Below are 25,069 nucleotides of genomic sequence, written 5' to 3' on the forward strand. Positions count from 1 at the left end.
GGTAAAGATGTATAAAGATGTATAGAAATGGTGGATAGACCTTGCTTTTTGGGGGGCAGGTGGATACAGGTGGATACAGGTGATAGGGTCCCAAAGCAGACTAAGAATGTACAATACCTCAACCCACAAATTCAAGCACTGAAAAAGTTAATGCTTGTGTAAATAGAAATATATGCACAGAGTTATGAATAAAAATGACAAACTAAAAATCAGTTTGATTCAACTAACGTAATCTTATTCCTTCCTGTATTTTCAGCAAGAGAACATGGGTAGAAAAATGAACTCTCATTTCAAAGGCAGGGCAAATTTTCTTAATACCACTATTCTGACTTGAAGCTCTTACAGTGTATTTCACAGGAGTATGACGGTCTGAATTACAACTCGTCAGCTAATCAACACACTCAATCTTCCTATACCAAATACTGTTTAAGTTCTCAAATTTACCACTTAAGAATCAAATGGAAACAGGTATCATCTTCATCAATTGCTTAACTCAAATTTCTTTAGCAAATAGTAATTAAATACTTCATAATTACTTGGGTTAAATTCTCATTATGTTAGTATATATTTCACTAACATCTCAGTATGCCATCATGAGAATTAAGAGTATAATCATTATGTTAGGAAAAAAGCAGTCTGAAAGTGACTAAGTGGCTATCACCATAATCACTGGTAGATTTTCCAGGAAGTAAACAATGAGGGGACCCAGTAGACAAGGAGATCTCACTTGTTACTTTCAGTACAAACTACTCCTGCGAAGGGGTGGAATTTACTTACTAGGGGGTGGAGTGTTTGATTTGGAGTATTCTTTAAGTCTTCTCTAAAAAAAATTCCTTATAAGGTGGTTTAGTGGCCTCTAGCAAAGTTTTGCAGCTTCACTTTCACTTTATTCTTCCAATCCATTTCCGTTTTCTAAAGCAACTGTTCATTTCTTACAAGTACATGCCAACATTTTGCCCTTTCATTCTTTGCATGCAGAAATGCAAAAAGCTAGACATTAGAAAGAACCTGACTAAGGCTGTAGAGAACTCCCTTTCTTACCAGTTTAGGTTTTAGCTGGTCCTCACTATCTCCATGCCCAAGGCGCCCATATCTTCCTTTCCCCCAGGTAAAAAGGTCCCCTGCAGCTGTAATACACGCGCTGTGTGCTCCCCCAGCCGCAATGTCAACCACTTCAATGCCTCTCAGGGATTCAATCACACGAGGACGATCACAAGGGCTGAAATAAAAACATGTCTTGACAAAACTTTCAGAATAGACCGTTCGTGTTTACCAATGTATGCAGAGAGGTTTTTAAAATGAGTATGAGGACACCTAAAAGAACTATTTGCTTTCACTCCAGTTTAATGTCCTAAAGATTTATGTTTAATTAGTCATTCAGAAATATTTTTAGAGGCCTAGAAAAGCTAGAAGTATTTTACCATATATTATACTACAGCATTACAGGTAAGCTGAAACTACAAAATCACTTTCATTAAAACCTAGTCAAAGCTAAGCACCTACCCTGGAAAATCAATCAATTTAAAATACATTATCAAAAATTTCTAGCATAAAATGTACTGTTGCCCCCCCATGGACTTCAGCATTCCTTTTTCTTTTTGGATCAGAACATTGTTATCTCTAAAATAACAGAACTTCTCCTTTAAAGTAGGCAACAATACATCTGGAGATCAGAAGCAGAATCGGAATTTTGCTCTCCAAAGTGCCTTGAAGTTTCAGATACCTACAAGATAGATCCCAAAGGAAAGGCACTGGACTTTGGCATCCACAGATGTGTTAGAACTCAGTATCTAACCACAGAAATCAGAGTAACTTTATCTGAAAACTCTTTTGTGGTTCTCCAATTTAAAAACATACATTTCCACTGTACCACTACATCACTACTTTAAACTGACTTCTACATATAAGCAGTACTCATAAAACACTTCAAATACATAGCAACTATAATAAGCATCCATTAATAGTTTTTAAAAATAACATTTCAAAGCATTACTTACCTTCGGTTCCCATGACCAAGTTTACCATCTTCTGCTTCACCCCAGGAATAAACTTCTCCCTCAGAAGACAACGCCAAACAGTGCTTTCCTCCTGAGTTCACTGCAACTTTCTTTATAAACACATGTTGAATGGATTCCAGTAAAGTTGGAGTAGAAACTGACTCTGTTCCTCCAATTCCAAGCCTACCACCTGCTCCATATCCAGTGGCATACAGCTTTAAAATTAAGAACAAAATTTAATTATGTTTTCCCCTTGAAGAGCATCCACTAGAGTTGTAGAGAAGAGTTCTTTATGAATGTGAACTAGAATACAGTTAAAGGAAAGCCTGAAAGAACAGTTTCTTACATGCCTTTATACCTTTTTCTGGAAAACAAGAAATATGTTGAGATATTTCACAAAAAAATGTGAAAATATGGTTATATTTAAATCAACATGAACTGTCACTGCTTTAATGGATTTCATTTTAAATCCTAAGGCTGATTTTGTAAATGGATGAAGAAACCACAGCTTTGTGTGATAACATTACAAAATCACCTGTAAGTCTCTTTCAAGCAGCAGTTTGTTTTCTTTCTGTGGAATATACATATCTAAACACAGTCACTTTTTCCCCTCCCACCCCATAAATACAGTTTTAAGTACTGCTTTACACTCTCTTTTTCTCTATCTGAAAGTAATTTCTCTCAACAGAATGATGTCAAGCAACGTCATTAATCTGTCCCTTCTCCGTCTGTGAATCATTAACTACTGACTACTGGTGACAGAATCATTACAGCATCTCACTAGGTTAACATAACTGCTACACAACATTACAGATAACATAAAATTCTCACTCACATCCTTAACAAAAAGCTGCCGTCTGTATCAAAATGAAGACTTCAAATTCGTGAACTTATCTTTTTCTCCTACACCTTACACTAAATCTCTGCATGGTGCACTCACTCAGGATGCTCACATCAGCTCATTAGATCCTGCTATGTCTAACTTACAGGCATTTAGCCAATCGTGAACAATCTCAGACTTCAATTACACCTCTCCCCCTGTCAGAGAGACACAATTACCAACACATTTTACTGTCTGTCCTGTTTTATGTGACACTGTGAGCACATTACTTGTATTCAGCTTTGTTTTCCAAAATTTGAATCGAGAACTAAGATACATACCTTTTTTCATGCATTTAATGCTATAGTACACTGAATTCCTAAGATTGCACTGGTAGAAATGGTACAGCCCAGTTTCTTAAAAAAAATAATTAATTAAAAAAAAAAAATAATCTGTGCTAGGCACATTATTTTTTACTTAGGCAAACTGATTTCAAGGCACTCTGACGAGCAATCATTTGTTGCATCCTTACCTTCCCAATACACTGAATTCCTAAGATTGCACTGGTGGAAATGGTACAGCCCAGTTTCTTTAAAAAAATAATTAATTTTTTTAAAAAAATCTGTGCTAGACACATTATTTTTTACTTAGGCAAACCGATTTCAAGGCACTCTGACAAGCAATCATTTGTTGCATCCTTACCTTCCCATCAGCAGTCACTGCAAACAGGGTCTGTTCACCACCAATTAACTGCACTGGTCTAAGGGTAGCAAGAGCTTCACATGGAGTTGGGACTTTGACTTTTGCCCCTTCGATCCCACCAAGTTGTCCTCTGTGATTATGACCCCAACCATAAATAGTTCCACTGCCTCCAGCTGAAAGTGTCCAATCATCAGGTCGTCTGCAGAAAATTCAGAACAAAATTGTAAATTATATTTTAAAATAAGTCACAAAAAAGTGTGGTTTTTCATTGTACAACAACAAAGCATCACAAGACTAAATAAACAAAATTTTAAATTATATTTTAAAAGAAGTCACAAAAAAGTGCGGTTTATCATTGTACAACAACAAAGCATCACAAGACTAAACCAATAACAGCTGAAAGAAATAACCTATTCATCCACTGGACAAGCTGTTCATCCTGTTCTCTCTTGAAGACATCATGGCACTCATGAAGAACATCCATATTTTCATTATCTGCCATTAATTCTCGGATTTTCTTTGCCACCTGAAAAATATTTTGGATTAAACAACATTATTCAAACTATCAGTTACTCATACAACAGTTGGCATAAAATGCTTCAAACTCAGAATATCTTTTTAAATTAAACACTTTCATGTGTTCCATGAACAATTTAAAATATTCCTGCAGTACCTCATCAAGGAAAAGACGAGGTAATGGTGTCCTTTTATCAAGAGCCACTGCAACCCTGGATGCCATACAGTATCTCCTGAACCAGGCCCACTTGTGCGTCTCTGCACAGCAAGGGAGAGTGTCCAACTCTAGATCACAAGCAAGAGCCACCAGCACCTGCAGACCATCAAAAAACATTTTAGAGTTGTAACAAAAATGTGTAAAAAAATAATATGCATTTGATGCAGCTGAACAGCTCATAGACCAGTAGAGCCCGAACACAGCCTCAAAGTAAAGCGCAAAGGAAATTAAGAGCATCTTCATTATCCTCATTGATGGGGCAGCATCAAGAGTACCCACACTATCTCACATGGTTATGTATCTAATTTCCTCTTTCAATCCAGAAATTTTCACAACCCCCCTATGAAAAACACACCAGATGAATTAACTTTTCTATATCAAATATCATGTGCTGAATTTTTTATCTTCTGTTTCTAAAGTAAGTTGTCTTCTTGCAATTGAATCAATTTTCAATCGATTTTCAATTTAACTGAATTTCCAATCAATTTTACTTTCCTTAGGATAGATAGGTCCTCTTAGTTTAACTTTTACTACATGGGACAGTTTTTCAGCCTTTTATTCTTGTCCCTAATCTCTAGACTTCCTCAGCTTGTTTGTTTTTACTTTAAAGTACAGGGTTCAAAGCTGAATAGCCTTCCTTTTAAGGCATTCTTACTTTTCCAACTAGATGTAAATAAGACCTTTAGAGTATATAAATAAATAAATAAATATATACAACACTCCCATTAGGAGAACTTGGAAATTACCTATCAAAATGTGTATCTACTGTACTTTCAAGATATTTTTCTTATCATCTACCCACCTCTGCCTAGCTAGGTAATCCTTATTCTGTATTTGTATAGATGATTCTCTTTTTCAAAGCAGTATTCTGATTTTTGTCAAAAAGTGTTTCTGATATAGGACTAGGTGAGCTTACCAAGTCTCACAAAAAAGTCCAGAACTATACCAATGAATTCTTTACTGATTGTAACATGTTACCTTAAAGAAAGGGCTGTGGAGCAATTGTTTGCCACCTCTCACAATGGGGTCTTCATAGTCAAACTGTCGCTGCAAAGCTTCTGGAAGACCTTTAACCAAGGCAGCTAAAGCACTCCCTGTGAAACTCTAGAGAAACCACAGAACTAGAAAGTTAGTCTTACTGCATGTATTACAAAAATATTATTTAGATAACTATGACAAAATATTACTAACTTCCCAAACTACAGTTAGCTATGTGAAGTATTACTTCCATCCGTTTCCTAATACAAAAGTATTCCTACCACTTTTTGGCAATTCTGATACCATGTCTATACAGTGTTGGATTAGCCATTTTTTTTTCTAAAATGGAGTACCTTTACGAATTTGCAAACCTGTGCCAGAATTTGTACACTTCTTATTTTGCCATTAACAAAAAAAAAAAGTACATCAGGGTTCTCACTTTAATGCTTTGCATACATCTTAATGTGAAAAATGTGAAGAGGAGAGCATCACTGCCTTCTTACCAAAGCTCGTGTTTCTCCATCATTATCCCCCAGAATCCGGTTGATGTTAATAGACTGGCCAAACTCTGTTGTGAGCAGTTTCCGTAGCCTCTGCAAGGCCCACATTCTGTGCCCAGCAGCTAAGGAAAGATTAGCACACAAAGAACATAGTTACTTAAATCAATAATTTTAACTTTAAACAAACAGGATTAATTTTAAGGCTACACCTACCTAACGCACTCAGTTGAGCACAAGCTGCCAGAGAAGCTGCCAAGCGAGGAACTATACTCCTATTGGAAGCAAAATTTAGGCGAAAATCCAACAAACACGTAACCAAATCCATTGAGGGACATGAAAGAATGCAACGATCTGAGAGAAGGTCTTTAGGGCCTGCAAGGAAGAAAAAGCAAAAACAAAAAGGTGGGGAAGATTTGTCCTCAGACTGAAATAAGAACAGACACAGGCAGGATTTAGCTGACTAAACACAGCAGTCTAGAGTGCCAGTCTGCATCTCAGTTGGTCCATTCCAACTCCCTTTGAAGGGATTGGAAAAAAGAGGCTCTTTCAAGACATAATTCAACTAATTCCAAAACAGAAGCATTAAAAAAAAAAAAAAAATTCAGATGGAACAAATGTATCTCTCAGGACTTTCTTGAAATTGTTTCCTAAGCATGAATGAAAATGTTTTCTTAGTATGAATGTAAATGAACTCTTGACCTTTGGCAGATAAATATCATGCGATAAATGCAACTGGAGAAGACACACAAGTAAATCTACTCTCTCACCCTTCTGTAAACATCATACATGGTACCTTACCTGCAGCTGGCATGATGGGGTAAACAGTGAATCGCCATCCCCATCCATTCACAGAGCCATCACTGATGAACTTCCACTTTAGTTCATCCCCTGGAATTCGCAATTCACTAGACCAGTCTGACCACTCACGACCTGTTACAGCAGGTAATATAAACATATTAATCTATAATGTCTTGAGCCAACATACAAGCTACTCATCAATAGCAACTTTCCTCCATGGTTATCAATTATAAACACCACATGAAGGCATTCAAGAAAAACAGAAATAGCTATGTGGAGCATGTGAACACTATAAAGATATTGCATCAACAAAACTTAAGTCTTAAACAGTTCAGTTAGCACTGCTAACACTTATCCTTGGTACTTCTAATACCACATTCAAAAGACAATTATGAGATCTTACTAAAATCTATTGTCCTATTTTCAAATTATCCTTTTCATATTACAGAAATATATAGCAACACATAGATTGAATTAAGCTTAACAGCCTTTTCCAACCAGGAATGCAATCAGAAATATCTCAATAATGAAACACATGTGCATCTGAAACAGTTTGGGGAAAAATGGGTCAATAGTAAAAGCTGACTGTCCAAAAATGTTAAGCACTTGCAGTAACTACAAAGACACGTGATGCAATCTATGGGTAAGTTCAATGTAAAATTTTATAAGATTAATTTGCAATAGATTTTAGAGGAGTATTTTTAATACTGCTTAAAAAGGAAATCAGAGGTAATAGAATAAAAGATGTGTAGTATCACATACATAGGCCAGAGTAGAAAATAGAAAGAGAGAGTCTAGATATTATTTTGGGCGTTTGACAGCAGAAGAGCATTTGTCTTGACTGTTTGAAATCTCAAATTTCTCTAAGTATTACTTGAAAAAGAAAAAAAGCTTAAAAAAAAGAAGTGTCCTTTTCCAATTGTGTTCCGATTTGTTAAAATGTACTTTTATTATACATAAACTCACACATGTTGGCAGGGGTGCTAAACACTGCTTTTTTTACACTCTAACTGCTCTTAGGAAGAACGTAACACCATGCTCTTCTGAGAGATCCTCTATATTTAAAGATGCAAGATCACTCTCACATGTCTGTGTCTAGATCCTACATCTTTTTTGATTTAAAACAGAGTATCAATTTACATAGTTTTTCCTCTTTTTTTTTTTATTGGCATATCCCTCCAGATAAGTCAGTCACAGGCAGAGATACATTTAATTCAGCATTTAACAGCAAATCACACAAGACATTTTTGAACAACACTAGTTCTTATAACCTGATCGGACGGAAACAATTCTGTTGACACCATCCATTATGGTGAGTGGATCATGACGCCGCTCTGTAGAACATTGGCGATCAAATTCTACCCTCAGTCCCTCAGCACCTAAACAGTAACACAGAGTTTACACATTTCTACAGAGCAATAATACCACGAACAAATGCACTATTTTAGAAATCCACATGAAACCAAACACTGTTGTTTGGAAGCCATAGCATTCATTAATAAAAAAAAAGACTTCCTTTGGTTTAATGACATTATTTGTCTGTAATTTCTGGTCTTTGAAAGGCTTGCAACGTAGCAAGGGCTACGTTGTGAGTAGGGGCTAGCAGGCAGAACATTCCAAACTGAAGTCACAACAGACAAAAAATGTCTATTTACAGTTAAGGCAAATAGCTCTTTGTTGCCTGTACCTTTTGTTAAGTACTAGATAACATACTGAAGGAAGCACTAAATGAAAAGACAGCGTTAAAACAAAAAAAAGTATTTCCCTAACGCTCAAGACTAGAAGACAGGTTCAGTTACTGACCCTGAAAAAGACTCAGTCCTTCTCAGCTTCAGAACTGAACAGAAAACAGCAGTGATAGAGCCAGTCACAGCCAGTGAACCCAAAAACATGTATTTCACAGGATTGAGAAGTTCATGCAGTATGTGTTTTAAGAAATACTTTATTATAGTAATGAGACGCATAACATGGCTTGAAAGTTCAACACACATTTTTGCAAGCTAAGAAAGAAATTATGCAAGCAGTCTTGAAATTAACTAAATTTAACTCTAAGAAATCTATACCTGGTATTTTAACTGTGCCACTAGAAGATGTGTCATCAGTGTATGGATGGCTGCTTTCTACCACAACTGGTTGTGAAGAGAGGCGACCACTTTGTGAGTCAGTTGCCACGTCTTCTAGTTCAGTAACACACAGCTCTAACAACATATCAGCAACCTAACAGAAGAAAAATATACACTTTATAAAAAGCATGTGTTAGTCCAAGATTACTCCAAGAAATCTATGCCAACAACTATTCTTTCCAAACTTAAAATAAATAAATAAACAAATAAATAAATCACTGGTTTTCTGAATTCTGATTCATCAACCATCATACTAATTCAAAAAACACTTTTTGGTGCTGTTAAAGCTAGAAAAACTCCTAAAACTAAAAGCCAAAGTAAGTTTCCAGTAAGTAAATGACAACGCAAAAAATTGTTTTCCTTTACAGAAAAAACAAACTGTAAAACCTAAACTGTAAAGCGTAGGCCAAGAGATTAATGAAAGGTGTGAATACTTAACCAGTAACTAATATTGCAAAACACTGTTTAGAGAGAAAAATCTGATAGTACTCATTTTTAAAGAGCGGTTTTAAAAAAAAAATATGACTCTCAAGGCTAAAAAAAATAAACCACCAAAAAAACCCACCCACAAATACAGAGATACCATAAGACTTCATTGTTTAAGACTGAAGCTGTCTTGTCACTTACACCATTAATAAATAAACAAAATTTCTCTCACTTCAATGAATACTTCTTAGTAAAGTCATTATTCATCTTTTTGGTTAGCAAAGCCAAGTTTAATAAAAGAATACAAAAAATCAGCTTTGCATAATCACTTCTGATGTTTCAAACCAGTGTCTGAGCAGAGCAAAGGCATAAATTAACATCATATGAACATCTTAAAAGAAATGCATTGTTATTCATTAGAAAAAAAAAATATTTGAATTTGAGTTTGAATTTGAATATGAGAAACATTAAACAACTTTCAGTTCATTACGGTAAGCAGATATTCTACAAATATTTTATGATTTGTTACATTCTTTCATACAGCTGCTGGTATCCAATATTACAGCATTTATTAATTCTGTTTGTCAGTTGTTCCAAAAAAAAAAAACAACCCCACATTCATGGATACTAAATGGTTAGAATCTTCAGTGCATCAAATGTTATCTTAAAATTGAAGAAGAATTACTCTATCATTAACAATAGATTAACAGCATTTTCAGCTAGCAATAATGACTGCAAACTGAGAAATAAACTCAGATGCAAGACAAAAACCAAGACGGAATTTTTTTAAACTATCATTCCACAGATCCAGGAAACAGGGCTTGGTTAATTCCACTTCATTTCAATAACCACAGTCACTTGTCCAGCACATAAATACAGTTCATTAAGCTTCTAATTTAGTGTCCAATTGCAGCATGACAAATTGAGAAAAGAGCGTATTACTGACATTTGTAGCACATGCATATATTCACGTAATACTTTTATTAAAATCACTAAGGTTCACAAGCATTTAAGCTCAACTCAAATTTTCATGTTTAGTAAGTTTCTCAGTATGTTGAACTGCAACACAAGAAAATATTCAAGTAAGCTACTAATAAAAAGGCCATAGTTAAAATACAACAGAAACAGAATCTGACCTGTGGGTAAGCTGTGCCCATACCAGAGAGCACAGCCGAAAGAACATCTTTTCCCTTTTCCCCTGCTCGGCTGGACACAGCAAGCTTTAGCAGGTCGACCATGACTCGCGTGTCGTCTGGTACTAAGAGACTAGTAAACTCATCCAAGTACTGCGGTTCCGGGCCAGACACTTTACTTTGACTTTCTACATCCTACAAAACAAGTTGCAGAAATATTAGGCAGCGAAGATGAAAGAAGTGTATCACCGAATCCAAACAACTCAACTTGTTTGAAGAAGTTTAAAGGTAATTTAAAACAATTCATCAATCTGGGATCATACGGCCCCAAAATTAACCTACTCCTAAACCCATTTCTCAAGTGAAAAAGCCTTCCCAAAACTAACCTGTTCTAACTTTGGCCAAAATTAAAAAAAAAAAAAACACCCAACAAAAACATCCTTCTATCTTTGGACAGATTTTTAAAATGAGCCCTTTTTATAAAGTAACTTTAAAAGCACAAAAAAAGCAAAATTGCTTGATGAAAGCACAGTGAGGACTTAAGTTTTAAGGAAGGTATTAACAGTATTACCTCTTTGGTTTTTGTCATGGTTTCGGCAATAATACTGGCAGCTCCAGGATCATCTGTCACTGGAATGAAAGGACGGGAAGAAGCAGCAGCAGCTGAGGGCGTTACAGCAGATGGTGTCACAGCATCCTCTGAAGACACAACCTAGCCAAAACAAATAAGAACTAACAAAAGCTGCAACAAGATACTGTAAAACTTTTAAGAACCTACTTATTTATTAGAAGGGCTTATGTTCAAAGACAGCAGCAATTTTAAAATAGCCATGAATTCAAAACCAACAGATTCACTCCCTATATTTTTAGCTTCTCTATTTTATGTTCCTAGCATGGCAAACCAACCAACACCCCTCTCAATGCCAACTGCTACAAAAACATGTAATAAAACATGAGGGCCCTCCTGTCTACATTAGTTCATATTAGTTTACAATTATATTTCATTAAATAATTGTCAAAAATTTTCTTAGTCTTGACTCTTTTTTTTTTTTGAAGATCACTCCTGTAAAATGAATTTGATACCTGCATAAACCATTAATATTTTCATGCTAACTCTAAAATACTACTAAAAATCATCACAACCACATTTAAACGACACAGTGCATTCTGAAAGTTCTAAGCTGATTTCACATTAAAATTTTAGGTTTTCCAAATCTGACATATGTAGAGAACCCACTCCAAAAATCTGAACACAACAGAGCTGTTTAATGTCTGCTGTTATCAAACTGAACAGGACAATTTTTTTCAGCTTTAGTGTTAAATGCTGTTGAAAATATTCATTTGACACTTCACCTCCCCTCTCCTGTCCTGCCATGGGTTTGGGCTCAGCCTCTCTTCCATATCTCCTACAAGTGTGCATTCATCTCCATTTGCAGGGCTTCCCGTAGAAGTAGCATCTGATGGCGGGGCTGGCGATGAAGAGGGACATTCTACTGGTGCAATCATACTTGCAGGCATCAATGCTCCAACAACTGCATCCCTGAAATCATTTAGGATAGATTAACATAGACCAAATTATACTGCCTTGCTGAATTTAGAAAAAATTATATTATCTTAATAAAATAAGGAAAGGTGTCCAAACTCTGGAATTTACAGAGTAGTGTATCGCTATTCTCCTTTGGGCATGATGCTTAAATATTGTTTTTAAGGCCACTATTGCAAGCAAGTTCCTCTTTATAAACTTTAGAGCAAATACTCTCTTCTCTACCAACAATAAGGAGGGAACTATGAAGTTTTATTTTCTTTCCACTCTGCCCCCTACTGCCTCCTCCACAACATCTATCATGATTTACTTCAACATTCCTACATAAATATTGTTTTTCTCCAGGCACTGGGAGCTTCTTATTGTAAAGAAAATATAACAGCATAAAGCTAACATCAACATCAAAAGAAAATTTAAATGAAGCTTAGGCCTAAACCAAGGAGTCCAAACTTGTGAAATAATTTATACCTGACCCAAGAGACCCTAATAAATGGTAAGGTACGCTACCTTTTGCTCTGCAAAAGACAAGAATGTTTGCATGCCTACCTGGCATACATGATTTGTAATGCCATCAGTATATGAGATAATGCCTGCTGCTTGGCGACGTTCCCATCAAGCGACAGGAGAATCTTAGCAAGGGAAGGACGATTCGGCTTGGAACTGTTTGCCCCACTGATTTTGTTACTGGCAGCAGAAGAATCTGCATCTGAAGGAACACCTGGAGTGAGGGAGAAAAAAAAAAAAGTGCTGAGCATTTTTTAACGGTGTAATGCATAACTGGAACTGATTTATCTGATTACTTGTCAAGTCAGAAAGACAACTGTGAAACTAACTCTACAGTAGATTGTTAAGCTGCAGTGTCTATAGTTAAAACATTAAAGGCAATACTGAGGCTTTGCAGCAAGAACTTTGATAAAACAGTGTTCCACCTTGTTTCTTACTCATGAAAACTAAGGTAATACAGATATAAATATTTGGTGATCAGCATCTAAAACAGGTTTTACTTACACAGAAATTTCTCTAAATAGCTTGAATATTTATTGGGTACTCTTAAAAATACTAATCAAATACTCTATACATGTAGTTCTTGCTCTTTCTTAAACACGTTGCCTTGTTCATGAAATACCTTTATCAGCAAAATATTTGGTGCTTTTATATTCAACACAAAATATTGCTGGTTTGCTTTCCTAATTCTTAAGTCACTTACCTTAGAAGCAAATGGTAAAAGTAGCATCAAGAATTATAGCAAGAGGTAACATGTAAGATGAAGAATATTGCAGTAGCATCCATCTACTGTTACCTCCATAAAGCTCCACCCCACATTAAAGACAAAGTCTTTGGGGCATTTGATAAAGCATGTTGCATTTTCATTTCCTGAAGAACAGCCAAAGTTGAAACTAATGCTACTTCTGAACAAGCCCTTTACAACTTCTAATGTCAGGAAGGGATTTTGTTGGGGTTTTTTTTAAGAGGTGTGTATGGGTTTTGTTGTTTTGTAGTGTTTTTCGAAAAGGTAGTTTTCTTTTTGCCTTATTCTATCACCTATTAACACAAGTAACTCTCCAACGGCATAAAAATACCAACAACGTAAGGCAATAAATACCAACCAAGATAAGAAGCACCTAAAGGGTCCCTCGCTGTCTGGAAAAGTACTGGTTCATGAACAGATGGTGTAGCTACATCCACTGTTGTCCATGCTACACTATGGGAAGAGCCACAAGCAACTCGTGTGATTTTCTGGCCTTCCAAGCCCTGGACAAGAGTGGGCTTTCTATTGACTGTCGTAGTTCCATTGCCTTGCTGCCCGTGGTCATTGTCACCCCAAGCATAAACCTGCCAATAAACAGTTCCACATATTACTTTGCTTCACTGGTTGTCTCATTTAGACTCATTTTATTGTTTTCTTAAAAAATCCTACAGAGGAATATTAGTGATTTGCATTATTAATCTAGAACACTTTAGAGAACCTATTGCCATCACTCGTGCCTCCCCCCCCACTGTGCCCCATTAAGTAATGCAGGCATTATCTTATAGTAAAAGAAAAAAAATCCAAGCAGCACTTCATCAGATGAGTCATAAATTATCACCAATTCATAAATCATCCATCAATTCATAAATTATTCAATGTTAACAGTGAACAGGAAGTTAGAAGAATTAGTTGCATAGTAGTTACACTGGGGATCTGAATCAATACTATGATAACAATAGTGCTGGATCACAGTAGAAAAATCTGTCCAGAACACGATGACTGCTTCTGCATTTCAACAGTGAGAAGCTGATGATGAGCTAATACACAAACTAGGAAAATATTACAAAAGCTACTACAACAACATTTAAACTCCATAATAATATGAAAGTTAGTCTATTTTAAATTACAATCATGGTTATATTTATTCAGGACTTTACTAAGCAAATAAATATAATTAGAAATTTTTATTACATTTAATAAGCACTGATGCTATTACACTCTTCCTCTGCAGGTTAGCTTGTTCCTTTCTGGGTCAAGGATAAAGGGCAAAGAAGGGTGATGCACAACGTACCTGTCCAGTGTCAGTAACCGCTAGACAATGGAGTGCGCCCACAGCCACGTGCACAATCTTTTTACCCCTCAGTCCTTCCACAACTTGTGGCTTTCGTACATGTACATCTGTGCCATGGCCCAGCCTGAAGTAGTCACCCTTACCCCTGCAAGAGACAGCAAACGTAAAATTTAAAACAATATATATTGTTTACACGTTACTGTGTCAACGCAGCTTCCCAAATCTAAATTCTTCATTTATCACTGGGAATAAACACAAGCACCAACTAGAAAATTCTTCAAATCCGAACTACAAAGGCATAAAAATGAGGATAACTGCAGTTCTATGACTCTGTAACTTTCCACCTCAGTATAGAGCAGGCATCATTATGACTGTTTTTTGTATGTAGTGCAACTCTGATTACACTGGATTTCCTCTGTTGCAGAAACACGGCAATTATAAATACTTATGAAACTGATATGTCTTAATAGATTTATACTACTGAGGATAAACCTAACAATAACAGCCCCTTTGACAAGTATACATACATGAAAAAACATACAGGAAATAACATTTTTCAGAATTGAGTTCACGCTGTTGCAAGCCTCAATATAGGTTCTCAAGCCTCTGTACACCTTTACTGACAACTCAGTGGCCTTCTGAGCAACAGTGAGCTCCGCAAAGATTCTGCGTTTCCAAGAAGTTCTTCGCATCTGCTTTGAACTTCAGCTTACTTCCTTACTCTACTCTGCTACATCCTGACTCTTTAAGTCTCTGCTTTAGCTGTAGGCTACTTACTCCAAACTAATTCTCAGGTTCTTTTTTTCCCCATTCCACTCTGAAGACTCAAATTAACATTCCTTTACATGCTCCATTGCTCTCAAAAGAGCAAATGATCTTCCCCTTCCACCACTAATTCATTAAGACCTAGGCATCCTAACAGAGCACAACACACAACTGAGCATGCTACAAGACACAGCGTTAAAGTAATTGAACTCATCACAGCTTGTCTCAAAGAGCTCCCAATTAAAAGGGCAAAGCACACAGATAAGGCACAGACAGTCAAACAGCAAATAGATACAACACATCCTTTGTAATTGCTTTGTTAATACTTTCTGGCAAATGTAACATACCATGTCCATACCACTCCTGACTTGGTCAGTGCCAATGAGAACTGTGCACCACACTCAATCTGACAAACGCCTTGGCCGTTCAGTCTTTCAATGTTCTGAGGAATGTTGCATCCTTCACTTCCTCCCCGTCCCAGTTTTCCAAAATCGCCATCACCCCAAGAAAATACCAAACCTAACAAACACAAAACCGCACGTCAAACAATGATCACGGTATTCCCATGCACTAGAAAGCTTCTGGAACAAGACATTCCTACCTTCATCTGTCAGCGCAAGAGTCTGAGCGTCTCTGCTTCCACAAGCCACCTGAATGACTCTGTGGCCAAGTAGCACTTTAACCTACAAAACAGAAAATGTAAGCAAGATGTTTCAGAGAAATTCTGTTTTAAAACCCTACAGACATTTCCAAGTTATTATGACTGCTCATCATGGTGTCCAGCCTGAGCATGCCGTTTAGCAAAGGATTATCAAGGCTCATTCACTCAGGATCCAGTATCGCTCAATGACTGTAGTAGCTTACAGCTACGAATCAGAATAGATGCAGGACAGCAATGTTCAAAACAGCACTAGCCATTCCACATCACCTCCCAAGAAAGAAACTGGATCTTTTTAGCCTTTCTGAAATAGCTTGCCTGTTATAAGAGGTACATGTACCAAAACCTCATTTAGACCACTCCAAAATTAAGTCTTCATACTGCTTTCATGGTTTTGGACTTTACTTTCACTTCATTTTGTCATTTCTTAAACAAACATACACATTTGCATTTCATCAGAGACAAGAAACATTTCTTTTACCATCTTAGGCTTCAGCTGTGTGGTATTATCTCCATGCCCTAGCCTTCCGTATTCTCCCAGACCCCACGTGTACAGTTCCCCACTGGAGGTAATGGCAGCACTGTGGGAACTGCCACAAGCGATATCACGGATGCGTTTGGTTTTCAACGCTTCTATCAACCTGGGTTTATCACAGTTCCTAGAGAAAATGAGTAAAGAATTCATTACGTTAATTATGAAAGAGTTTTCCAACCTCCAGAATCCAAAAAATTTTGTCTAATAACTAACAGTAACCTAAAGATAAAATAAGATGCACATTATGACTCCAAGATGTACTCTTTAGTAGTACCATAAATCAAAGCTTATACAATTTTAATGTATTTCAAAGTTTATTTAAAGAAATATACACTGCAAAACTTAGGTGACAAAGCTTAAGTGATGAATCAATTAAAAAATATAGAGTACAAAGTGAAAACTGATATTCTGTCATTGCCCAAAGTTGAGTGATTTGTTAGAATTATTTCTCCACCTTGTGGACACAGAGCCAGATAGTAAAATTAAGAGGTGACACTCCCATCCCAATTTCACTTTTTACGAGAGAAATTAGAATGGGAATTTACTGTTAGGCTTCTATGAGAGTACAGGAAACATTTACTATTTATATAGTTACAATAGTTTCTGAATTCAGGGAAAAGTTTCAACTCAAGCTTTTCTAATATTCACTGTGTATCAGAGCCACTATTAAGATTTTATAAAATTATGCATGGCCTCTGGAAAATTTGTTCCGATGAACCGCCCAAGAGTTCCAAGTCTCACTTTCAATAAAATTACAGAAAACATGAGGCAGTGGAACAATAAACAGCAATACAGCTCTAATGTGGACTTTCTTTTTCATAGATCCAATACACATACCCAAATAAACTTTTATTTGTTGTTATATATTACCCATCAAAGTTGGGCACTGTAATTTTTTATGTGTTCTGAGCAGGACTTCAAAACATATCAGAATGACAAAAAAGATTTTCCCATGGGCTATGTTTATTAGTTGGTGGTTTTTTTCTTGTCAAAACATTGTTCTGTGGTGCATATAAAGAAAATTCCTGAGACAATTCAAATTTTCCTCAAAGCTGTCCTGTGGAGGATTACGCTATGCATTACTGAAAAGTGTAAGAAATTTATTTCTGGCTAACAGGTTTGTGAACAGAAGTCTAACAAAAAGGGCTACAAAATACTCTGTCAGGCTTACATTATGAACTGTTACAGCTCAGGAATGTAAAACTCCTATGGCTTTATACCTCAAGGCACTTCTGTAAACCTTACCTTATAAAAGTAACCAAAAATTCTATGTCCAAAAGTGTGTCATTTCACCAGTGACATTCAAAAATACTATTAAAGACTTCATCCACTAAGTATGTTTCCAAGTATTATATTAATTGAATGCCTAATTTTTCAATAACTGAAGACTGCTACAAATGCTGCACCATAAATCGACATACAATGCTGAAAAAAATCTTGTCACGACACAATTTTTTATTCCCATTGTATTAAAGATCCTGTTATTGTCAATAGTGGTTGTCAGCTGTGTTATAATATGCAACACAAATCTCCTCTTAGAGAAATACAGACAAATTTGGTATCCTTACATTCGACTGAAGTGACCGAGTTTTCCATCATCTCCTTCACCCCATGAAAACACCTTTCCATCAACAGTTAATGCCATAGCATGCCGGCCACCTGAAAGAGTAAACATAAGTTCAAGTTTTCAAGCTTTCAAGCAGGCAGCAGGTCTAGCAAAGATCTCAGAAATTTAACACTGCTGTAGTTCTACAGTGATTTTTCTTAAGTTTCCTGGCACATTAAAAAGATAAATAATCACTCGATTTGCTATTTTAATGCTGCAAGAAAAAGCAAAACCAAACCTACCATTTAGTAATAATCAAAAAGTGAAAACACTTTCTTTAGATCAGACTGAAAAAATATTCAGAAGTTATGACATTTAACTTCCAGCACGTAAGAAGCTATGTATGGTCTAAATTCACAGATTTTAATAACAGAACCGTTAGATTTAATCTGTCATTTTATGCAACAGACAGAATTTAACAACCTGTATTTATTTAAAAAAAAAATTAATAGTATAAGATATGTTGGGGCATCACAGCACCCAATAAAATTCCAAGCAACTATTTTCAGGCTTATTGTGTTATGTTTATATACATAAGAATAGCAATAGACAGTACCTGAGTGAACAGCCACCTTCTTTACCACGTAGTTACTGAGAGCTGTAATCTGGCGGGGAATAGGCACAGTTCCACTAGATATTCCTAAACCCAGCCTTCCGTTTGTGGCTTCTCCACAGGCATACACTTTACCCTCTACAGTCACTAAAATGAAGAAGAAAGTTTGAAATACTGTTAATATTTCACAACTGGAAATCGGTTTCTGACCTTAAATAATTATACTTATTTTAAACTTGTATTACCTGCAAAAAGGCTTTTCGATCCTCCAGCTACTTGTACAACATTCAAGGCAGACAGGGTTTCGGAAAAGGAAGGGACCTTTATCTAAAGTAGAAATAAAGATCACTACAATACACTTTAGAGTTTTATACTTTAAAAAGAAGACCTGTTATTAAGTGATAAACCAGTTAATCTAACAAGTACTTTTTTTTGGTTCTCAAATATATGAAACTCCCAATATTATTTGGACACTTCACACATACCAGTTAATAAACACCAGGCAAAAGACAGAATCTAAGAAAAAGCATTTAAGACTGAAAGCATGATAAATACAAATTATGAGAAAAAATAAAATGTGATATAAACAAGGATTTTTTCCTTTTATTAAAGTTTTCTTGAGAAAACCAAACTCAGTTTTGAAGAAAGGAACAACAGCCAAATAAACCTAGTTAAAATGTCAACCAACACATTTCAGATCAGCATATGGGAACACAAACACACAACTGAGTTTTACAGTAGAAAAATGCTTTAGCAATGTGGATTAGAGATCAACTTGGGGGGAACTACAGAAAGAAAAAAAAAAAAAAAAAAAAAAAAAAAAAAAAAAAAAAAAAAAAAAAAAAAAAAAAAAAAAAAAAAAAAAGAGAGAGAGACCAGGAAACATTTTTTCTCCATTACTACAAAGAAGTCTTTGATCAAGCTGCATATATATGTATATACACACCTTTTTAAGTGTTTTACATCAACATACATTCAAACCTGGCATAACTCCTTTTATAATAAAAGTATTTAGTTATGTATTTTTATGCAGCTAAAGCAATAAAGTTTCTAGCAGACTTCTTCATTACACCATAATGGAAAAAAGTTGTCTTAACAGTAAAAAGCCATTAAAACCTACTCTTCATAGCTTTTGATAATAAACTTTAAAAATTCTGATTAAATTTGAATTAATTTTGACTTGTGTGAGATGTACATTTTATTTTTAGCTTGGTCTGTTTTGTACTGAAGTATGAAAACGAAAAACATACCTTAGAACCTTTCAGCCCTCCCAATTGGTCTTTGTCATTCAGTCCCCAAACAAAAACTTTGGTTCGTATTGTAGCTGCCGATTCGAGCCCAGCTGCCTTCTTTCTAACAAGGCTGAACATATTTAAGAAAAAAAAAAAAAGTGTCAATTTAGCAACCTGCATGCTATATCATAGGCACTGGTGAGGCCTCACCGCGAGTACTGTGATCAGTTTTGGGCCCTTTACTACAAAAAAGACATTGAGGTGCTGGAGCGGGTCCAGAGAAGGGCAATGAAGCTGGTGAGGGGTCTGGAGAATAAGTCTTATGAGGGGAGCCTGAGGGAGCTGGGGTTGTTCAGCCTGGAGAAGAGGAGGCTGAGGGGAGACCTTATTGCTCTCTACAACTACCTGAAAAGAGGGTGTAGAGAGGCAGGGGTCAGTCTCTTCTCCTAGGTTACACACGATAGGACAAGAGGAAATGGCCTCAAGTTGCACCAGGGGAGGTTCAAGTTGGATATTAGGAAAAATTTTTTCACTGAAAGGGTTATCAGACATTGGAATGGGCTGCCCAGGGAAGTGGTTGAGACACCATCCCTGGAGGTGTTCAAAAGACAAATTGACGTGGTGCTTGGGAATATGGTTTAGTGTTGGTGTGTTCTTACGGTTGGACTAGATGATCTTAAAGGTCCCTTCCAACCTAGGTGATTCTGTGATTCTGTGATCTTTTTACTGTATTAACTGATTTTACAGTTTGGAACAGTTTCAGTACTCAAAGTACACCACCACAGTTAACTGGTGGCTATAACAAATAAAAAATAAAAAAACCCAGAATGTTTTGTGGAACACTGGTAAATATACACGTCATATATCAAATATAAACACATCAAGTTTTTAGCTAGATTTTTAACTTTGAGTATACTGCAGAAGCTGAAGAGTTGTAAAAAATGCTACCACCTTACCAGTGTGGTAATTTCAAGAAGTTATTTATCAACAGATGACCTACTTATAATTCTGACAAATAAAGATACTGATTTCTCTTTACTGCCTTTCAGCCTAATTAAGTTGCTCTTCTTCTAATAATCTCCTGCTTGGAATATATAGACACAAGGTTCTTTATCATTTCCCCCTTGCCTCCTGTTATCTACCTCCCAGTGTTAGCTTTATCATCATCCTCTTCCTCATTATCAGAAGCAAGGAAAGGGACTGCAGCCAAATCTTCATCCTCTGCACGTATACGTCCCAGTATACTGAGGCCATGTATTTTGCAATCAATCCCAGAGCTTCTGCACTGCTTGATTGCAATCTCAATATACCGGTGGTACTAAGGAAAAGAAAAAAAAAAACAAACAAACAACTAAATTGCCATCTTTTGGGTCCTATACGCCTTTATAAAACATAGCAAAGAATTAGAACTTTTGCTTGAATTTGTCATTTTAACAAAATTATTCTGTAACTTTAAATATTTGGCTTTTCAGTCCTACGTAACTTAAACATATGGCCTTTCATATGGCCTTTTCACTTCCAGTCTTCTAAAAATTCATTATGCATTCCTCCTTGCTGTTACTGAAAAATATCAGAACTACTATCCAAAATAAGCTTTATCACCGACCAAAATTATCCCCAAATTTAAATTCATTTGGTTGTCTTCGTCATTCATAGGTATCTTGATTTACATCAAAAAACCGAAAAATATCTTTACTACTAAGGCTATTATAGAGTTACACTGTGATTGTGGTAAAACATATCAGGATAATTAGCTTTAATAAACTGCGAGAAATAGTACTAATTTTGAGGAAAAGTAAAATATCATGCTTTAATAATCACAACAATGCTTTTCGCCCATCTCTTGCAGCAAAATATTTTTCTGTTGCCCACAAGAGTAATTCTCATCTAAACTTCACTTACTTCCGTACAATCACTGAGAAGAGGCACTGTGGTGTCTGTAGGATTTATATTGATTGTCTTTAGCTCTATAAGGTTATTTAAGGAATTTCCCCCTAGAAAACAAAACATGGAAAGGAAAACATTTTAAGGTATGATGTTTGTTTCATAAACAGGTACTATGCATGTTCAACGCATGACTATGTTAACTGAAACCAGCTAAATACCTACTGTTGAATGTACAAAAAAAATATTTTTCAGATTTCTCTGAGCACATGCACATACCTGAAACTACAACTAAAGAGGGCATGTAACTGCTGTCTGCAGGGTCCACTATCATCTTTAGTCTGTGAACAAGAACATCTGGAAAAATCTCCAAGCGAATCCAGTGCTAGGAGAAACACAAAGAATTTTATTTTCAGATAGCATTCTTAAGACCACCATAGGGTTAACAAGAATAAACATGTGCTGTTTTTGAAGAAAGTGTGAAAAACATTTGTGAGTGGTACGTAACAGCTGCAATACATGCAAACTGGCCAAAGGAAAATGACCTTGTGAAATTCTCACCTGTCCAACCTCCAAATACAAACAAAATAGTTGCAACAAATGATGCACTTCACCCAAGAGCCACATCATTGAGAAGACTAAGAAAACACAATACCATTGGAGGTCAAGAAATGGGATGTAATGTAAATCTTTGATTGGTTGCAGTCTGTAGACAACCCAAAGAAAGAGTACTCGGGGATATTCCCAGCATAGCCATCAAGAGAACATCAAACCACACTGCACAGAAGCCTAGCCACAAATGTCCGTGCCTAGGTTGGCCACAGAGGAGTGCTGTCGGCCAATAAATTGGTAAACCATAAACTAAGGAACAATGTTCTTGTGTTTTTATAAATGATCTGGATACAGGAATCAAATGCACATTAAGCTGGTTTGCTGCTGACACTAAACTAGGAGGAGCTGTGTACTCCCTCAGTGGTAGAGAGGTCTTACAGAGATATCTGGATAGACTAGAGAGCTGGGCAATCACCAACTGTATAAAATTTAATAAGAGCAAGTGCCGCATTCTCCACCTGGGACAGGGTAATCATGCTTACACATACAAACTGGGGGATGAGAGGCTGGGGAGCACCCCTTCGGAAAGAGACCTGGGGTTTGGGTTGATGGCAAGTTGAATATGAGTCAACAGTGTGCCTTGGCAGCAAAAAAGGCCAACTGTGTCCTGGCATGCATCAAGCATAGCATAGTTCGCTGGTCGAAGGAGGTGATTGTCCCACACAATTTCACTGCACTGGTGTAGCCCCACCTTGAGTACTGTGTGCAGTTTTTGGCACTCAATAAATGAAGGACATCAAATTACTACAGTGGGTCCACAAGAGGGCGACCAAGATAGTGAAAAGTCTCAAGGGCAGGACTTAAGAGGTTTTTGATTTGATTTTTTTGATTTGGTTCAGCTTGGAGAAGAAAAGGCTGACTGGTAACCTCATCACTGTCTACAACTGCCTCAAGAGGAGCAGCCAAGGGGAGATGCTGATCTCCTCTCTCTGGTGACCAGTGACAGGACACAAGCTGCATCAGGGTAAGTTCAGATCAGACATTAGGAAAAAGTTCTTCAGTGACAGGGTGGATGGTCACTGGAACAGGCTCCCCAGGGAAGTGGTCCCAGCACCAAGCCTGGCAGAGTTCAAAGAGCATCTATAAGATGCTTTTAGTCATATTGTTTAGTTTTAGGTAATCTTGTGAGAAGGAGGGAGTTGGACTTCAGGATCCTTATGGGTTTTTTCCAACTCGAGACATTCTATGATTTTATGCAAGTGAAGGAGTGCTTGGAGGCAGCATCACCTAGTAAGAACACAGGTGCTTTTCATATTGCAACAAACTCACTTAAGTAAAATATAATCAATGTGATTGTTAAAATAGTTATCATCAGTTATTATACTGAAAAGGCAACTGTAACCATTTAACCAACTACAGAATAAAATAGAGAATTACCCTATGTTTCAAAAATCACACAAGTTCCTTACAATTCACATGAAATAATTAAAAAGATGAAGCACAGCTTAAAAGAAAGACATATTTGCTAAGAAACACAGTTTTGTACTTCTGATATCTGTTTTTACCACTCTTCTATCTTAGATGAGGGTAACAGACAAATATATTTCACTAAGGTATATATTTAGTAAAGAAGTATGTCTCTTAAAAAGAAAGTATGCCAGAATAAACCAGTCACGGCCTTAAGTTACCTTTCCTTGTGAGCCAGAGGACTGCCAGCACTGCTCACTACCATCAATAAGACGTGAAGCCTGATTTACAGAGGATGAGACATTCAAATTCTTAACTATTCTTGACCAATCATCCAGTAACATTCCCCGTTGGCTGCTATGGCGCCTCTTCAGCTGCTTTCCAGAACGCCCACAAAACACTGGAGACTGACCTGCATGGTTAAATGAAATGTTAAGCATGTACCCCTCAAACAAAATTGCTTCTATTAAGCCCATAAGCAATGTGACAGAAAATATAACAAATCAGAGATTTCAGGTATATAGTCTAAAAGTAAAATACAGAAGCATGCCACATATGTATGGTAACTCACACTTAAAGGGCACAGCTCAAGATTTATTTATTTTTAAAGGAGTTTCAAGCACTTTACCTGGCTACAAGTTTTCATGTCTATCATTTGGGTGGGACAGACATATTTTTTGTTCTTACACTTATGATTGATTTGTATCAAGAAACCAAGCATAATTTAGTAAAAAAATAAACATTAAAAAATTAAGAAAAATTACTCAATCCAGAAATGTAAGACACTAAGAATAACTCCTAGAATCAAATGATAAAACATTCCATGGTCATGCAATCCTTAAACAGACAGTATCCTTAAAAGACTAAGATTCTTGACTAAATAATGACTTGGAAAGGTCAATCCTTTTGAAACACAAATCAAAATTCATGATGATACATACTTCAAAATACAGGCCAACAGTACATGGATTTTGTACACCACCATAGCATATGAAAAATATCCAACTAACACTCAGACATTTCTTACAGGAGAATAGACACAGCTAAGTTACAACACTCAAAAATTCCAAATCTTGTTCAAGAATGAGGTGGTTTTGTGAGTTGCTGATTTCTTCCCTGCAAAAACCCACTTCTACTTCCCTTCACCAATATTTGTAGCTTCCAGAAAGCCTAGCTAAAAGAATATTGTAACTCCTCTACTCTATCCAGGACAACAAGAAGGATTACAGATTCACACCATACTAGCTATATGACCATATTAACTGATATCTTCATGGAAAGTTTTTCTTGAGGTTTAGATAAACCATCATACACATGCAATGCATGTTCATAATTTCTAGTAGTGAATCAGTTTTATTCATTTTCCAAACCAGTTAGACTAAGTGTAAATATGAAGAGGTTTAGTGTAGAAGTCATGATCACCTTGCAAATACTAGGGATAAAACTGATTTTTAGGCAGCTGGAGAGAAAGGAAATAAAAGCTTGCGTCAAGAAAATGAGTCAACAGCCATCACATTGATAGGC

General features: G+C 36.3%; 1 protein-coding gene across 3 annotated transcripts in view; it reads right to left on the bottom strand.

The window, feature by feature from the left end:
• Nucleotides 1-25,069, bottom strand: part of HERC2 (HECT and RLD domain containing E3 ubiquitin protein ligase 2) — a 115,092-nt gene that overhangs the window by 19,184 nt on the left and 70,839 nt on the right. For 2 of the 3 annotated variants that reach the window (XM_014960244.1, XM_014960245.1), the window contains exons 52-79: nt 23,767-23,957; nt 21,806-21,911; nt 21,545-21,636; nt 20,785-20,960; nt 19,661-19,772; nt 18,656-18,737; nt 18,414-18,557; nt 17,820-17,910; nt 16,198-16,375; nt 15,660-15,741; nt 15,406-15,577; nt 14,294-14,438; nt 13,361-13,586; nt 12,300-12,471; nt 11,564-11,750; nt 10,782-10,922; nt 10,214-10,405; nt 8,592-8,745; nt 7,800-7,907; nt 6,529-6,660; nt 5,944-6,102; nt 5,734-5,852; nt 5,231-5,356; nt 4,193-4,348; nt 3,930-4,045; nt 3,520-3,718; nt 1,998-2,212; nt 1,042-1,219 (exon numbers count right to left, since the gene is read on the bottom strand). In XM_014960244.1, the coding sequence (XP_014815730.1) occupies nt 1,042-1,219; nt 1,998-2,212; nt 3,520-3,718; nt 3,930-4,045; nt 4,193-4,348; nt 5,231-5,356; nt 5,734-5,852; nt 5,944-6,102; nt 6,529-6,660; nt 7,800-7,907; nt 8,592-8,745; nt 10,214-10,405; nt 10,782-10,922; nt 11,564-11,750; nt 12,300-12,471; nt 13,361-13,586; nt 14,294-14,438; nt 15,406-15,577; nt 15,660-15,741; nt 16,198-16,375; nt 17,820-17,910; nt 18,414-18,557; nt 18,656-18,737; nt 19,661-19,772; nt 20,785-20,960; nt 21,545-21,636; nt 21,806-21,911; nt 23,767-23,957 (4,151 nt within the window). The remainder of the gene's footprint in view (nt 1-1,041; nt 1,220-1,997; nt 2,213-3,519; nt 3,719-3,929; nt 4,046-4,192; nt 4,349-5,230; nt 5,357-5,733; nt 5,853-5,943; nt 6,103-6,528; nt 6,661-7,799; nt 7,908-8,591; nt 8,746-10,213; nt 10,406-10,781; nt 10,923-11,563; nt 11,751-12,299; nt 12,472-13,360; nt 13,587-14,293; nt 14,439-15,405; nt 15,578-15,659; nt 15,742-16,197; nt 16,376-17,819; nt 17,911-18,413; nt 18,558-18,655; nt 18,738-19,660; nt 19,773-20,784; nt 20,961-21,544; nt 21,637-21,805; nt 21,912-23,766; nt 23,958-25,069) is intronic. The other variant, XM_014960246.1, reaches the window with a different exon arrangement.

This window comes from Calidris pugnax, unplaced genomic scaffold (genome assembly GCF_001431845.1).
Source record: "Calidris pugnax isolate Ruff unplaced genomic scaffold, ASM143184v1 scaffold188, whole genome shotgun sequence".
NCBI classification, from domain to species: Eukaryota; Metazoa; Chordata; class Aves; order Charadriiformes; family Scolopacidae; genus Calidris; species Calidris pugnax.